We start from the raw sequence: 18,026 nt of genomic DNA, 5'->3' as shown, positions 1-18,026 counted from the left end.
GAGATAAGTGCTTCTGAACAAGTGCCAACAATGGGGAAGACAACACACAAGCAGCAGTGCCAGAAAACAAACTGACGTTAGACAACCTTGCACAAGGGTTCTGATTATTCAAGACTGCTTTTGACTTCTTTTATGACGTGGACCCTTCTATGATACCAGCACTGTAACTACAGCAGGTGGTAGAAGGACTGGTACCATATAGAAACATTTCTAGAGAAATGAAAAAGCAAAAAAGTCAGACAAATTACGATGTATTTCCATAAAGTCAGACCTAGTGTACCTGTCTCTCCTGTCTCCCTGTCCACCTCCTTCACCTCTTCTGCCTCTGCCACCGGAGAGACAGAAAGACCAACCCCCCCTTCTCTTCCTTAGTCTGCTCAGTGTGAAGACACTGAAGATGAAGACCTTTACAATGATCCACTCCCACTTAATGAATAGTAAATACATTTTCTCTTTCTTTTCTTCATAACATTTTCTTTTCCCTAGCTTACTTTATTATAAGAATATAGTATGTAATACATGTAACACCCAAAATATGTGTTAATCAACTGTTTATGTTATGGGTAAGGCTTGTAATCAACAGGAGGCTATTATCAGTTAAGTTTTGGGGAGTCAAAAGTTACACACGAATTTTTGACAGTGGAGGTTGGCATCCCTAACCCCTGCTTTATTCAAGGGACAATTGCATAAACATATATCCACATACATACAATTTTCAATGAATCTCTACTATGCAAGACCAAGCTCACGCTCTCCCCTCCACCTGGCTCCATCTTTCTCATCTTCCTATTTCTTATCACTTCTCCTCTAGGAGAGGGTGCACCTAGAGAGCTGGTGTCACCATGCCACAAAGATGCCGCCAGGATGCACACACCCACTTGACAGCAGGATGCACCTAGCCTGCTTGACTTGGTGGCTGTTGTCCTGGCTTCCCAGTATCTCCTCAGATACTTCCCCACACCCCATCCACCACCTTCCAAGGCTCCGGTCAAGGCCCATTTTTTCCTTCTTGGAGACATTTCTAACCATCCAGTTCTCACAGGTCTCCCTTTCCTTGCAACTCTACACACTGGTCTGGACAACACAGCTCAGGAACTAATCATTATCTTGTATTTTTGCTGTTATTTCATATGCTGCTTTTATTACTTCCAACTAGATTGTTGGCTTCCTGAGAGCAGGGATGATGCTTTACACTTCTACTATTAGTATATCCTCGGGGGTCTTTGGTTTAGTTCTGAGCACAGAGCCTGTACAGAGTGAACTGAATGCACACAGATGGATTGGGTTTGGTGCGTGCTATGAGCTGTCCTCACCGGGGAAAGGTGGCCAGGTATGCAGCAAACTGGGCACACCCAGGTAAGGGCAGTAGCCATCCCTATGTTAATATCTTATCCATTCCCCACATTTCCCTCTGTAGTTAAGATCCTCAGTTATTTGCTAGATGGAAAACATCCAACAGGAAGATTATTTGGGTAACAAGTGGCCATTTTAAAAGTCTGCCCAGCTCGCACTTTGGGAGGCTGAGGCAGGAAGATTGCTGGTGGCCATGAATTCAAGATCAGCCTGAGCAAGATTGAGACCCCGTCTCTACAAAAAATAGAAAAATTAGCCAGACATGGTGGCACACGCCTTTAGTCCCAGCTACTAGGGAGTCTGAGGCAGGAAAATCGTTTGAGCCTAGGAGTTTGAGGTTGCAGTGAGCTATGATGACACCACTACACTCTAGCCCAGAGGACACAGCGAGACCCTGTCTCAAAAAAAAGTCTGTCCAGTCTAAGATTATTATTATTTTTTACTTTCTTTTCTCTTACAAAAAAAGACAAGCAAGAATAAAAGAATGTGCTTTGACCCTGACAAAGTAAGGTTATAAGCAGAGGCCCACCACAAGTGGTAAATTCTATATTCAAATACAGTCATACTTCAGTATCTGCAGGAAATTGGTTCCAGGACCCCTAAGGATACCAAAATCCCTGATGCTAAAATCCCTAATATAAAATGCTATGTTTTGCATATAACCTATACTCATTCACTTGTATGCTTTAAATCATATCTAGATTACTTATAATATCGAATACAATGTAAATGCTATATAAATAGTTGTTATACTATTTTGCTTTTTAAATTTGTATTATATTGTTATTTTTTGTTCTCCCTCATCCCAAATATCTTCGACCTGTAGTTGGTTAAATACACACATGTGGAACTTGACTGCAATAACAATGGAAAGGAAATGTCTCTAAACATCAAGTTTTTCACATTATTATAACCTTCCTTACACCAAAGGGGGTGGGGAGAATTTTCTCTCTGGAAATTTCAAAACTAATTTAATTCAGATATGTGAGAAATGCTAGGATTTGTTATTTTTGTTATGCCAGGTGATTATATGACATCAAAATCAAGCAATCTAATGAAGTAGGAAAAAATAGATATAAAATAGAATGGGGGTGGCCTAATCTAAAATTCTGAGTCTCTGATTCTACTGCTGCCTGAGGCCACACCAGTGCTCACTCTTTCAAAGGCACACCCATTATCCTCCTAACGCTGGCCTGGCTATGCTGGACATAATTACGCTTCTTTCCTCAACAAAGAGACGTGTGTGGAATCAGCCTTGTCCCTGAGGAGGTGGGCAGGGCCACTCCCCTGGAGTAAGAAGTCACAGAACTCTGCATATAGTTCTTATGCGTGCTCTTTTGGTCTTTCCTTCTGTCTCTTGGATCATTTCTCACAGCTGGAAAAGGTGACTATTCAAAGCAGTCCCTTGTTCTTCTAATATCCAGGTGGCTTCTGGATTCAATGAAACTCCTGGTTAAAACTTTGTTCAAAGTTGAGAGACAGAGACTGTCTCTAAGAAAGGTGTGTGAATTCTGGTCCAAGGGCTTCTGACACTTTTTTTTGCGTTCAGCGGCCTCTTCCTCTCATCTCTTGTCAGTCTGTGCACCTGAATAGTGAGATAGTGAGTGGTCCACCTACACGTGCTGTTTCCTTTACAAAGAAAGTGTCTTCATGCTGCGATCTCAGAGCAAGGAGGAGGGAGGCATCTTTGTAACTGCAGCAGACATTCTCATTGTCCACCTTTAGGAGGTCAGAAAGGATTATTTTCCAAATTGGGGGTGAGGGGAACAGTGTGGATGGAACTGGAAGAAGCTAAGGAAAAGAAGAATGAGGAACAGATGAGGGGCTGTCGGTACCTTCCCAGGCTCCATCTGGCATGACATAACCACCATTCTTCCAGACTTTATCCTGAAACCATGATCTCAAATAATCACTTAAGTCTGACTTACATTCAAATTATGCAGTAGAGAAAGTGGTCCTCTCAGAATCTTCTCCCCACAAACAGGAAACACATGTGAAACATTCCACGCATCTATTCTCTCTCTACAAAATCTCAGTGGAAATTGTGTGCATTTCCACATGAATATGGGGTGTGAGGGTGAGGGAGGGTGGTGACTGGGGCCCAAACACATTCCCATAGGGTGAAGAAGTCAAATGCCACATCACAGGGACTCCATGGTGATGCTGACTGGCCATGCCAGATGCAACCCGAGAACCCAGCAAGCCTCAGAATAACAAGAACAAACAAGATATGGGCAGGTTAGATGATGTACTGGTGGCACAATTCGAGGGACAGTGAGATCAAGACTAAAACTCAAGTACACCAAACTCTCATGACTTGTGTTCTATCTGCCTTAGAGAGGGCTTCTAAAATGTTTTCATGCATAATACTTAGACAAGTTTAGGAAGCAATCATTATGAGAAATTTATTTCAAGAGGTGATAATGATCTCAACATAGAAACATGTTGGTCACATAAACTGCATAGCTCCCAAGATCTAAAAATTCTTAGCTGCCATTTACTGAGCAACTACAGTGTTTGCCTCTCTCTGCTGGGTGGTTTATAGCTGTGATCACATCTAATCCTCACAATAACCCTGTGTTATAATAATTATTGTCATTTTACAAATGAGGACATACTGGCTCAGAGAAATGAAATAATCTGTCGAGCTAGTTAGTACATGGTAAACTGAGACTCAAAGCTCACCCTCTTTATGCTACAACAAGAACCCAGAACCCAGAATACGGGGACTATGTACAGAATACCCATTTCCATGTGAAAGGAAATTAGAGACTCGGTTCCCATCTGGCAGACAGTTTTCATTTTTATAAAGAGCTATTTTTATATTACTAAACTTCATCTTCTCAAAAGGAAGAAGAGATAACAATGGAGAAAACTTTACACAATGGGCCAGGGAGGGGAGCACCTCTCTGTGATAAACACTTTCTGAAAGCCTCGCCCCAAGAGTGGCTCATTCTGTCCAGGAAAGCGCTCCCTGTCTTGCCTCCATTTAATTATCATCAGATTCCTACGTGTCCGTTCCCACAGCAACATGTGCATTTCTGCCCTGTACGTCATTTCTGACAGGACAGTCTGAAATGCCACTAATGTGGAGCCAAGATCAATACCAGGCTCACGGGACCTACCGTCAAGGCGGCTGTGCAGGCAAGGAGGCAGTTCCTCTGAGGAAATGCCTATTTTTACTGATCCTCCTTTAAATCATTTTAACAAGCTTCCCTTCCCCTCCCACACCACAGTCCCTGTGTTTTTTTGCAGGCACTTTTCCTGTTCTCCCTTCCCAAGGTCCCTTTCTAGTCTCAGATCTTTACCAACCACAACTCTATTTCAGACCCATCTTCTGACTCCAAAGGAGGAGAGGGAATTATGAGGCTAAACAACTACCTCTAAGTTGTGAAAACATAATTCTAACGGCTTATCAGAGCAGTTAGTCCAAACCCTGCCTCTGAGAAGCAGTGTGGCCTTGGGCAAATTCCCCGCCCCCCCCATCACGCACCCAAAACCCTTAGAGAGGAAGGGGGGAGATGGACCGTCCCTCCCAGGTCCTCAGCTATGCCCCATCTGCATGCCCAGCCTTGAGTTTGGGTCAGTTACACTCTGCCGGGCAGGATTTGGAGAATTATGGAATAATTACAATAGCATGGGTTTTTGTCAGAGCCCAGAGATGGAAAAGAGGAAACAAATGCTTCCTGGAGCTGATTTCGCTTCCGTTTTGAAAGGGAGAGTAAGACACAAGGGAAGGTTTCTGGCAGGGTGTCTGGGAGGTCCCTGGGGAGCTGGGCTGCCCTGGTCCACCCAGGTAATCCCTGTTTCCTCTTCCTCCACAGTTGTCCAAAGCAACCCCTGCAGCTCCCTGGAGTGACACTTCTCCAAGGGTTGTGGTTGCTGCGCTAGCTGGACAGCCTTGCTGGTCACTTATTCTCTCTTACAGTATCTACAAAGTAAAGCGATTTAACTTAGTGGCCACTAAAGTCACTTCCATCTATAACATACAATATACAGATGCTGCAGGGTAGAAGATCAGCTAGTGCCCAAGGTGAATTCCAAAGCCTGCTGATCTCTTGTTCAAGTAAAGAAGTAGAGAAAAGACACTAACCGGTCCCACTGTACCAGTGCGATGGAAGCTTTTTATCTATTTGTCTTCTAATCAAAAATAGATTTTTGCTACACACATATACAAAAATGCCTCTACTGAATACACAGGCTAGGATGGGATGCACTAATTCCAAAATCTCTTTCAATATGCCACAAATACAAACTCATTTAACACTAGTCCCCCAACTCTTTCTTTCATGTCAAACTTTCAGCTTTCAGAACAGTATTAGTGATTTCTGCCCAATTAGAATTAATCAAGGAATGCCTCATTGTCAAGTCCCATTACTTCCTGCTTCCCTGGCAGGGACCCACTCTTAAGGACCCAGTGGGATGGGAAGGTGGACTGCAGGCCACGCTGTATCACATACCAGCAGTACTGGCCTTGGGCAAATCACTGATAACTCTGCCTGTTTCTTCTTATAAAGCAGAGTTAGTAAGTTGCCCACTTCATTAGACTATAAGAACTGAACGAGATAGTGAGTGTGACAGTACTCTGTAAACACTAAAAGTGATACATACTGAAGTTACCAATGAACATCAATTTAGCCAGGAAACGTGCCCAATATCACAGTCCTGATGCCTTCTTCCAAATGCTCTCTGTACTTCATCTTAACCAGGAGCTGTCACACAAGCTTATCTCACAGCTAACACTCAAAATCCTCTGCCTACCTATATATATATGGGTCTCCACCTTTTACCCAGGCTCAGGTGCAGTGGCATCATCATAGCTCACTGCAACTTCTAACTCCTAGGCTCAAGCAATCCTCCTGCCTCAGCCTCCCAAGAAGCTAGAATACAGATGTATACCACCACGCTCCGTTAATTTTTTTATTTTTGGTAGAGATGGGCTCTTCCTCTTGCTCAGGCTGGTCTCAAACTCCTGGCCTCAAGTGATTCTCCTGCTTCAGCCTTCCAAAATGCTAGGATTACAGGTGTGAACCACCACATCTGGCCAAGGCTACATATATTTGAACCTCTCCTCCTGGATCCAGCAGGAACCCCAACCACCTACTAATGTTTCTTGACACCCCATCCAGGGACTCATTTCCCCTTCTGAACTCTAAGGCTTTGGGGACATTCATTTGGCTCTTTATCATATGGTAACTCTAATATTCCACCTTTCAAATTTGTGTAATTTAGACCCCCATTTTACGGAAGTTCTTCTGTGGCTGGTTGTTTAGAACCAAAGTAAATTCTCCCATATGAATGATACTTAAAAAAAAAAAACTCAGCTAGGTCCTGTGGCCAGACCACAAATCCTGTTTCAATAAATACATACCAGCCTGGCTGTCTTAACAAAGGTTTTATGAAAAAACTCAGCAGTTCAATGTGGGATTTAAAGCTTAACAAATCTCATGTTAAATCTATCTTCTCCACCTAGCTCAGCCTGTTTTGGAATTAATGGTGGACAAAAAAACAAAACAAAAATCAAAACAAAACAGCCTTTTTTGCTGCTTTCTCTTCTTAGAGATGGACTGATGGAGTAAGAAGGCAGAATATCAGGAAATAACAGGCCAGCAAATGCCAGTGATAATTGACTGCTGGGGGTTGCAAAACCTCGCTCTATCTCAGGTAGAGGTGAGGGCTTGGCCTGGCAGGGGCAAGGCAAAAAGCCGGCCATCTTACTTCGGTGTGGAGGCCCACGTGGGGAAGGCAGCACGCACAGCCAAGTGTCTCTCCTGGGTTATGACCTGTGGGTGTCTCCTCACCCTAAAGCACAACAGGCCTGGTGATGTTATCCCAGGGGTCCCTCTCCCTCCAAAGGTCAGTGCTGCTGTGGGACAAATCTTCACCCCTTAAGTCGTGTTATAGTCTGGTCCTGAGATCTAGGTCCAATTACAAAGTGACCAGCACAGGTTCTGTGCTCACACTTTTACCTAAAGCAAGACCTTTATGAGGAGTTACAGTGCACAGTGATTTCAGAACAGGTATTGGGAAGGAATGGTTTTCCTTCTCATCAGTCCAATCAGCAGCAGCGTCCTGGCTCAGTCCCACAGTTTCTCATCACGTCATGAACCGACACACCTGAGAAGAGTGGGTGGCTACTTCTGGACATAGATCCTGCCCAGGCCAGGACCAGAGAAGAGAATTTCTGCCTTCTGATGTTCCCAAGTAGAATCAATCAAGTTCCCTAATAACCCAAATGCCTACCTAAAGCCTGCTCAAAGTTAATTCAAACACTATTGAGCCAAAATCCACAGCAAGGTTAGGGTGGAATTGTCTGGATCACTAAACTAATGTTTCTTTGAACTTCACTCAGAAAAACACACACACACACAAACACACACCCCCCTACCCTCCTCTGTAAAGAAATTAGCTGTAAGAATTTATTAACAAACTAAATTTGAATCATCTAGTCCCTCAAACATTTATCGACTATCTACTGCCAAGCTGGTGGTTAAGTGCTGGGGCTGAAACGCTGGCTGGCTGTCAGCTCCAGATAGAGCGCAAATGTTTATGTTTATGTTACCCAGGGTTTTGGATCACTGGTGCAGAAAGCCCAGGCTAATGTTATCTGATGACACACTTAGCTAGGGATGTTAATTTTACCCAGGCCTAGAAGCTCTAACCACCTCATTAGTTTTGGAATCTGAATATACAAGGATCCTTTGGGGCAAGCTCTCATGGAGGTCCCCGGTAGGGAAGGTCTCTAACCTGAGCCTCTCCAGCCAATAGCAGTGTGGTTTGTGTCCCTTCCAAAAAGTTCTATGAACCAACCAGACCACGAGTTTAGAGGCTGAAAAGCTCCAGTCAAGAACAGGAGCTTTAGCTCACTCCATCTGTGGTATTCTTATTTTTGGAATGAGAAAATTAATTGGACTGCTCAATCTATAATCCACGATGGCTCTGAGGAATGGGTAATAAAAGTTAAGGCACTTGGGGCTTTACAAAGTACTGTGTCATTGCTCAACAAAATTCTTGACGCTGATTGCCTAAGAGGTTGGAGACAGTAGCCTTCATACCTTCTTCATCCCACTCTCCTAGGTCTCTGGGTCACTGCAAACAAAATTTCATTGCTAGCAAATAAAGAGGAGTGAGACACAGTCACACACAAATAGGAATTATTCTTTGCTGGCTGTTTTTTTTTTCTCTCTACTAGTACTTTTATTACCCTGTTCAGAATAAAGGGCAATGGGGCCTGATCCCATTTATTATATGGATGTTATCAAGGACACAATCTTCTTGATATAAAAGAATTATGGGTCTTTGAAAGTGAACAGTTTACTCCCTATAGCATGGAAGATTGAATCCTATTGGAACAAAAATAAATGTTCAAACTAATTTCTATCCACATGACCTTTAATGATTTTTTTTAGCTACTTTCAAAACAACATTCCAAAAAAAAAAAAAAATCAATAAGCAATCATACTAGGTTAATATTAAGAGGCAAAAAAAGAAAAGGTTGAGAGGTACAGAAAAAACATCTGATTGTAAAAATTATATTTAAAGCTGCGTGTCACAAAAATGCTTGCCTAGGCTCTCAAACAAGACTCACTTCAAAAAAATCAAAATGCAATAAATGGCCCAGTGGCACTCCCAACGTGGGCCCACTGTCCCCTCCCCACACTACAGACCAACCTCCTTCTTGCAGCCATCATGGTTTTGAGCAGGGGACAACTTTGTTTGTCTAGTTTGACCCACAAACTCACAGGGAAGAAGGCAACAAGACCTACATGCTTACGGAACAAACAGCATGGACAAAACTCACTATGGATAAGACAGGGCTTCACTATCATTCGGAGGTCCCTGTTCTTGAACAGAAGGACAGGGAAGAGAATACTCTGGCTCCATTTTCTCCCAGGCTCAAGGAGGCAGTTCCGTCCGTGGGCTGATAATAAATACAACACATAACCTTAGCCCCTTGCCTGCAATCAGAGGCATGGGGCTGGTCTGCACACAGGCCCTTGCGGCTGGCAAGCTACAGGGTGGAGATCAAGTTAAAAATAAGGCTTCTGGCAGCCCTGTCAACCACCAGCATCATATTTTCCTGGTGATGTCAGTGCAGATGTGGTGCTCTATCCCTGGGCGGCGGCTGCTGGCTCAGCCCCACCACCACCTATGGTACTGCATGTGCTCTGGGAGAATACAGCATCCACTTTCAAGCCAAGGCGAGACAAAACCTGCTGGGTCAGTCACGGTGACTGGTTTAAGCTTCTTTGGTTTAAGGTGCATAAACAAAAGTCACATCAGAGGGGGCCGCAGCAGGTCTGGGAAACAGAATGAGGATAAAATTTTCACTGTAGGCTGACAAATTCCCTGCCCAAAAAGGCAGGGTGAATTCATCAGAAGCTTCGTTTCCAAGGAGATGACAAAATACCAGCCTCTCCCTGTACCCCCAAAATAAAAAGCATGCAGGAAAGAAAACAGAAAATGTCAGAGACTACTGAATTCAATTCTTTCCACTTTAAGCTGACAGCTCAGATTTTCCAGAGAATCAAGACAAATTTAGAAAACATTCCATTATCTTATGTGGGATACAGGTTCATCTTGAAGCCAGCGCCCAAGCCTGGCCCTTCAAATTCCAGCACCATGCCCTGTTTAACAGGGACAGTAGCCAAGAACTTTCTGACCAAAGGCAGTAACCTCAAAATTACCAAGACGAGGCTGCATTATTACAGGTCAAGAACATCACCCAGATGCAGAAGGTAACGCTGGGGCTCTCCCCAAAGCATTCACCTATCAGAGTCTCCTCAAAAATATCAATCATTAATTACAGATTTCAACAGGAGACAAGCCCACACTTGATTTTTCAATAATATCTTCCCATTTATGATGCAAGGCACGTCATAACACCCCACTTACCAGTCTCTCTCCCGAGAGGACCTCCAGCAGCTTGATGAGCATCCGTCCATCTCGAAGGTCAGTGTACAGGTCTGTGATCCGGCAGGACACTCGGGCAAGGTGGGAATTAACCCACTTGGTGAAGGTCTTCTTCTGCACAGCTTCACGTTCATCTGCAAGCAGAACAGAGCTCACTTTGTATCACCAACCACAGCCGCAGCGGCAGCGGCAGCAGGTACGTGCCAGCAGGGCCCTAGACCCCAGCCAAAGGAAAATCAGCAAAACTAAACTCCAACAAAGCTGCTACTTAGAACCTATCATTCGTGGTCATCTCTGAGAGTACAAGATGTTCCCAGACTTACCACGCTCAACTTAACATTTTTCAACTTTCTGATGGGTTTACTGGGATGTAACCCGATCATAAGTCAAGGAGCACCTGTACAGCAATTGTACAGTCTGGGAACATATGAGCTCCCAAGGCAAACTGCTGGTAGAATATCCGTTGCTCACTTTCATTTCCTTTTCTCCCATCCCTGCTGAAAAGGCAGCAGGATGCAGATCACAACAGGGTCCTTTGCAGTCCTCCCCAATACTATTTGACTGATAAAGCTTCCAACATACATGTAATAGCTATTATTCCTCCAAAAGGTTGAGTGTGGTGGAAACCCAGAGTATATGAAAGGGTGTGGGGTAGAAAAGCTCAGGAGGCAACAGAAAACTATTTCTCTCATCTACAAAGGACTAGGTAACACCTGACAAAATAAATCTACCCATGACCTTGATTTACAACGACCTGCTCAGTCACACGTGCCATAAATCAGAAAATGGCAGGCAACATGGTGGAGCGCAAGGAGATCGTGGGCATTGAGAGGGCAGGGCCGGGGCCCAGGGTTTCAACAAAAATGTGATTAGACACTAGATTCAGTGTCCTCTCCTATAAAACAAAAGGTCAGCTATCATCTCCAAACTTCCACCATTTGTTCAAAAGGCAACTGCAAAATACAACACATAACCTTAGCCCCAACTGGTTTATGGTCTGAAGTGTGATAGTTGCGCATTCGAGCTATTCGTGAAATATTATTAAGCTTTTCAAGGCCCAGTAATCAAGTTCTGTCCAATTCAGAGCATAAAACTCTAAATACATCTGCCCAGAACTGGCCCATCACATCCCATACAAATACGGCTTCCAAACTTCTTGCTTCTGCAGAATGTTCTAAATCCAGGCTGCCAAAGACCTTCAATAGACATGCACAGAATGTGCCCTGGACCCACCCATTCATACTCCCGACTCTGTCCTCTACAGAGCCACCCTTCTGCCAATTACACACACCATTTCTAGTTCCACCAGCATGAGTCTGCGACAAAAGGATGCAGGCCCTACTCCTAGTGCAAACCCAAATCCACAAAGACATTTACATGTGAACCTATAAAAAAGAAGCAGACAGCCCAACAATTTCTTCTGTATCTCAAAACCACTGGGTGACAACTAAAAAGGCACTCTTTGCTGATGGGGCATGTGCCCCGTGGCCAGAGGGATGGCCAACAGCCTAGTACTCTGGGAAGGTCTGTGCAGAGGCTCTGCTAATGCCTTCTCAACCCCACAGAGGGGAGGGAGCGAGGCAGACGCCACACAAGCTTCAGCTGCCAACCTGGCAGGCAAGCCAGCCGGGGCACCTGCCAAGATGCCCGGCCACCTGCTGCAGTCAGCAGCTCCTCGAGGTCCAGCTTTTCCCTAAAGGAACAACCCTAACAGACAGAAAGAGGACCCTTCCCCAGGGACAAAGGCCAATCAGAAACAAAGGATCAAAAAGGACAGAACTGGGGGAAGGAGAAAAAGGCGGTGAGGGGCAGGCTGTAGACTGAAAAAGGAGCTGCACCAGTAACACCATGATAGGTCCCACAGAAAAGACTGCATGCATTATTAATCACACAATCATCATGATGGATGGTAGCTTTACTACAGTGACTCGGGGAGCTGTAATTTTTGGCCTAAGGTTGGCTGCTTTGAAAGAGCAGGGCTAGAGCAGAATACATAAGGCACATTTCACAGACGGTCTATAGCAGCCGGAAGAGTAACTCCCAGTTCAAATGTATTTAGGGTCAACTAATTTTTTAAAAATTATAAAATCCTTTATGAGTTACACTGGAGATGGAAAATGTCTTTAATAAAGCCCCCGATGGGTATCCTAGGCTGTTAATAAAGGGTTTTGGGCTCAAAACCACTACCACACCCAGCAAGATCAAAATGAAAACATGCTTGGATTGAAGTATTTCTAAACAAATAAGCATGAAATGTGTTCCTCAGCCAACTGTCACTCCTTTGGGTGAATTTCTCATTAAAGGAACACCCTTGTCTTCTTTCAGGTTCTGAATTAACAGGTTCCTTTCTGAGGAAACTCTGAGGATTTGCTTCAAAGTTGAACACACTCCCTCAGTCCCTTGTCCCAAAGAATTATAGCTCCGTCCCAACCTCCTCCCCATGGAGAGGTCACCAGCAGGAGCAGAGAGAACTGAGCTGAAACAAAACAGAGATCTGTGCAAGGACAGCTCCCCAGGGCTGCTATGGTCCTCAGAAACTCAAGGGAGGAGAGAAGAGGAGAAAGAGAAGTAAAAAAATAAAAAGAACGAGAGCTTTCATTCTTGCCCTTCTGTTTCCCACCCCCACTCTCCTCGAAGCTGCAGAAGCAGGCCCCAGGTAGCCTAAGAGTGCTGGAAAAATCACGTGGGGTCTAACTTCCTCGGGCTCACATCACCACGATGGCAAAGGCACGGAGGGTTCTGTCCAGGGACTGTACCAGAATCAACACCCTTATGATATACGAGGGGCAGGAAATAGACTCAACAGACACAAAGCCCAGCCAGCTAGCGTGTCCTTTTACAATGGAGCGCCTGGCAAACAACAAACACTTCTGAAGCCGGAAGGAGGGAGAAGGAGGGGGAAAAAAATCTACCTAGTGGACCCACAGCCTCAGCCTCTACTGAGGGGACTCGGTCCTTTGTTCCACCCTTCCTGGGAAGGCACCATGACATCACCCCTGCCTGCCCCACCCAGCGAGGCAGGGGTGGGTAGGCCAGACATCTGAGGAGCAGGAGGCCCTTGGCACAGACAATGAGAGACAGCCCAGGAGTGTTTCCAAGCTCAAGCTGCTGTCGCTGGGCCTGAGCTGTGTAAGGAGGTGGCTGGAGCAGCAGCAGGAAGCAAGACCACTTCCAGTCCTATAAACATGAGGCCACTGTGGTGATGTGAAAAGGGGAATTTACAAGCTCCATATTGGTTTGCTTATTTAGACCAGAGGTTCTCCATGAGTGGTGATTCTTCACCGCCCTGCCCCCGGGGATGTTTGGCAACATCTACAGATGCTATTGATGGTCATGACTGGGGCAGGGGTGCTACTGGCATCCAGCGAAGAGGGCAAGGGTGCTGCTAAACATCCTACAGCACACAGGACGGCCCCCACAACAAAGAATGATCCAGCCCAAATGTCAGCAGTGCCAGTGCTGAGAAACCCTGGTTTAAACATTCTGGGCATGCGCCAATTGGAGCTGACATTCAGAGTGTGTCTCAGATGGCACTCCCCAGAGAGGGGCACCAAGTTGGGGTGCTATTCACTCATTATTCTCTTTGTCCACAGCAAAGACATCTTGATCCTGATGGTCTGCAAGTCGGCTTGATGGCAGCAGAGATGCCCTGCCTCAGGCCCACTTGTTCCACCACAAAGGGCATGTCGGGGAGCAGGAGCTGCAGTGGGGCAGGGAGAGCAGGGCAGCCCAGTTTGGTTAGGTGTGGCGGTGGGTACTTCCTGTCCCCAGCCACTCCCATTCCCCTCTTCCCTTTTATGGGCCTGGTATTGCTGTTTTCAAGTCAAATCACTCTTGCATCTCCTCTCAACCAGCTGACGCAGCTGCACCTGACACTGGCTTGGGTATGTTCTTCCCATCCAGCCCTGCCCAGAGCTGGGCAGGTGGTACCTCCAAGAACAGGCACCTTTGCCTCCCCCTCCCCCACTCGCTGTGCTTATCTCTCAGTTGTGTTTGCTTCCTACCTGCCATTCTTTATATTAGCATAATATATTATAGGGACTCACCTAAAGGCTGCTCAGTATTAAGTAAGAGGAGGTAAAGTGCACAAAGTGCCTGGCTCACTATAACTGCTCTGAATTAGTTCCATCTCCCTTCTTCCAGCAAAGAAGCAGTCTCATTAATTCAAACATTTTGAGAAATTTGCCAGGGATCGTGGAATCACACAATCTCAGGGCTAAGCAAGCCTTCAGAATTCAGCTAAATCAACTTTCTTCCAAAATCAAAAAATCCCTTCTTTAACATCTGGGCCAGCTATTTAAAAATCCCAGAGGCAGGGAGGGGAACTATGTGTGCATATGTGTGACAGGATTTTGTTCAATAGTTGTATAGAGAGAAAATGACTTGTTCTTTCTTTTTTATTAAAATAATATTAGTACTCACTGAGCACTTGAAACTGTCCCAGGCACCGATCTCTCTAAGTACAATCACCCCTTGGTATCGCTGAGGGATTAGTTCCAGGACCCCCTTGGATACCAAAATCCATGGATGCTCAAGTTTCTGATATAAAATAACATAGTATTTGCATATAACCTACATGACACTTCAAATCATCTCTAGATTACTTATAATACCTAATACAACATAAACATTATATAAACAGTTGCTACACTGCATTTAATATATTATTTACTTTTTCAAATATTTTCAATCCACAGTCTGTTGAATTTGCAGATGTGGAACCCACAGGTATGGAGGGCTGACTGCACTGTACAATCCTCACCATGCCCCATGAGGCAGAAACTGGTAACTCCCCAGCAGGCTGGCTCCAGAGCCTGGCTTCTCCAATCACCACACAGTAATGTCTCATGCACAATATTATTAAAAATGTGCTTCCTTGATACAAGATTTAGAATCACTCATCGTCTCACCATTTCAACCCAAGTCCTTCTTTTGTGAAAGGGTCTGCTCCACCCCTGGGTAACTGCATCGGTTGGGATGGTGTCTCCAAGACTGCATCTATCTCTGTGGCCCACTGAGGCTTGCTCCACCTTCAAAGTACAGAGAATAGGTTTCCTCACTCCCTCACACCAAGGCCTTCAGGTTCCAACACTCCTCACCAGCCCCTCTCTGCAAATGACTGCCCAATGTGGTATGACACGTGGGACCCAAGATGGTACCTGAGGACACCACCACCTCTTAGCAGCCAGGATGTCACACACTTAGCAATACAACCCAGGACTCGAGGAAGCTGCAGCTCTGGCCGTCCAGAAATAGGAAACACAGGGACCCAGTAGGGGAAGGACAAAGAGAGCCAGTAGCCCTCTGTGGGAGGGGCTTGGTGAGGCGGCTCTGTGGCAATGCAGGGGTGGGAGTCAGGAAGGAGGACTCCTAACCGTGTTCTCAAAATAAGCTTCCTGGGACCACAAATTCTACCAAAATATCCCTAGAGCCCTGGGAGCCAGAAGTGGTTCCAAGTGTGAAGACCCAACCAGCTGAGTCTTCAGTTCCACAGGCTCAGAGATATATTAGCCAACTACTGGTCAATGAGAACTGCTGAGAGATAGACAAGAAACTCACCCTCAAGTGAGTGGCAACATTAACATCAGCTTCTGATCCAAGGAAGGAGTGAATTATAAGTGAAATGCCATTATGGTGTTCCTTTCTGCAAACAGATTTCATAAGATGGTGTGCCTGCAATAACAGCACCATGCATCTGCAATGCAATTCATACTTTCTCAAAACTCACTAGATCCTCACGGCAGCTACTAGGTAGGTGGGACACAAGAGTTATCTCCAGTGAAGCCCAAGGCTCAGTGAGGTTAAGGGTCACTCAGTGTCACCAGCCAGTAGTGGTGGGGTCCTTGGGTGCTGCTGTCTCTCCCATTCTCCAGTCAGGTAAGAGAGATTAAGACGCATAGCTACGCATTCTCCTCTATGTGTTCAGATTCAGTTTTTTTGTTATTTGGTTTCTGATAAATAATGCGAAAGTTTCAGAAGATGTCTTAGAAAAAAGAAATGAGATATTTAGAGCTGAGAAATACATTTGCTTAATGGTTAAAACAAAGGCATGTTACTATCCTTTCTATCATCATCCCCTTCTAAAAGCAGCTCATATACTTCTTTTCTTTTTAGGGAGTGACTATTATCAATGTTGGAAATCTCTAATCCTTCAATATTTATTTACTCTGGAGAATTTGCTACAACTGGAAAAATGAACACTGTGTTAGCATGCATTAAGTTACAGGATATAGAAATAATGATTTATTGTTATTGATTACTAATGAACATAAGAGCACCATCATGTTATGGAAATGATTGTACAGCATCTTTCTGCAATGCCCTCTGCACAGAGTGTGCTAAACACAACCATATTCACCATATGCCACAGTTTTGGCTATGGAAAGGAATGGGAGCCAGGGAAGAAGGAAAGGCCTGAGGCATGAAATATCTCTGGATGGAAAACAAGGGATATACAGAAACAGGAACTGTCAAATGACCCTATCCATTACTCTCCCAAAGACTGAATTTATACCTGGCTTAAGAGAACTACTCTTCCTTTCACTTTTCAGATAGTCTAAACCTGAGGGGGTAACCCAAGAATATTTCCTACCACGTTCTTCCATTGTGTTAAGATAATAACCTACACCCTAAGTAAGAGATGAGTAATCATGCAGTTTTCACTTTGCATAGGCACATGGCTAAGTTAGGTATAGACATGGTTCAAAGGAGGAAAAAAAGGAGTTGAGAAATCAAAGAAGGAAGTTGAGAAAAATCAAAAGATGAGGAAGCAATCATTCCATGAACATCTCTCCAAAACTGGCTATTTACATCAATAATCCTGGGTAGCTAGCTGACCAATCTGAAATTGAGAGTATTAATAAACTCCAATATTACAAAGCACATACTGTAGGGAGTCTAAAACAAGGTCTCTTGCCCTCAGGGAACTAGAAGTCTAGCTGGGGAAACAAAAAGAAAAGTTAAAAAGTAATGAAAAAGTATTACAAAGAAGTACAGGATCAGTTGCCAGAATGATTTTGACAATGTATTTTTGTGTCTCTGGAAGAAAAAGCTCACCACAATCAGGATGGTTTCAGGCCCTACCCACCATCAATTACTGGAGCCCCCCAGCCTGGTGCGTCTCTCCCCATTCTAATCCACCTTCAACAGCACTACCGTAGTCATGTTCCCCAAACAGTAGTTCTGCAAAGCTGCACCACTGTACCAAAACCTTCAGTGGTCCCCAGCTATCCAGAAGACAGTCCAAATCTCTGAGCCTGGCATTCAAGGGTCCTGAGCAGCCTCTCCTAAGGCACCAGCTTCCTCTGGGAACTTTCCTGACACACCATCTTTGCGTTCCAACACAACAAGTCCCATTCATCATGCTCTCAACTCTCACCTTGCACACGGCTTTTTCCTACCTTTGCTTGCACCATTCTTCTGACCTGGAAGGCATTTTCTCTTCTGTTACCATTTCCTTTTAAGACCTAGCCAAGATTAGCTCTTCCAAGAGTCCTTCTCCTATGGGGTGCCAGCAATCATCATTTGATGGGATGTGGTCTCTTATCTTTTTGTTTCATACCCTGCATCCTATCTCTTCAACTTGCCTGCAGGTGCCTCAAGGGCAAGGACACAATTTTACACCTGTTTAGGGCCTTAGCATACACCTGGCATAGAATAGCTGCACAATAAACATCTGCTGAATCAATCAGCAAGCCTCCAGTGCCCAAGAAATATGCTCTTAATAAATTCTGCTGTTCCTGGTGGTCTCAATGAAATTG

At 44.7% G+C, this 18,026-nt stretch overlaps 1 protein-coding gene across 6 annotated transcripts in view; it reads right to left on the bottom strand.

Moving 5' to 3' along the window:
- Window positions 1–18,026, bottom strand: part of SPTBN1 (spectrin beta, non-erythrocytic 1) — a 192,086-nt gene that overhangs the window by 59,517 nt on the left and 114,543 nt on the right. For all 6 annotated transcript variants that reach the window (XM_045549604.1, XM_045549609.1, XM_045549606.1 and 3 more), the window contains one exon: window positions 10,249–10,400. In XM_045549604.1, the coding sequence (XP_045405560.1) occupies window positions 10,249–10,400 (152 nt within the window). The remainder of the gene's footprint in view (window positions 1–10,248; window positions 10,401–18,026) is intronic.

Source organism: Lemur catta, chromosome 4, assembly GCF_020740605.2.
Source record: "Lemur catta isolate mLemCat1 chromosome 4, mLemCat1.pri, whole genome shotgun sequence".
In the NCBI taxonomy this organism is placed as follows: Eukaryota; Metazoa; Chordata; class Mammalia; order Primates; family Lemuridae; genus Lemur; species Lemur catta.
The sequence above is the reverse complement of the archived record's forward strand: the minus strand, read 5'-3'. Positions and strand labels throughout refer to the sequence as shown.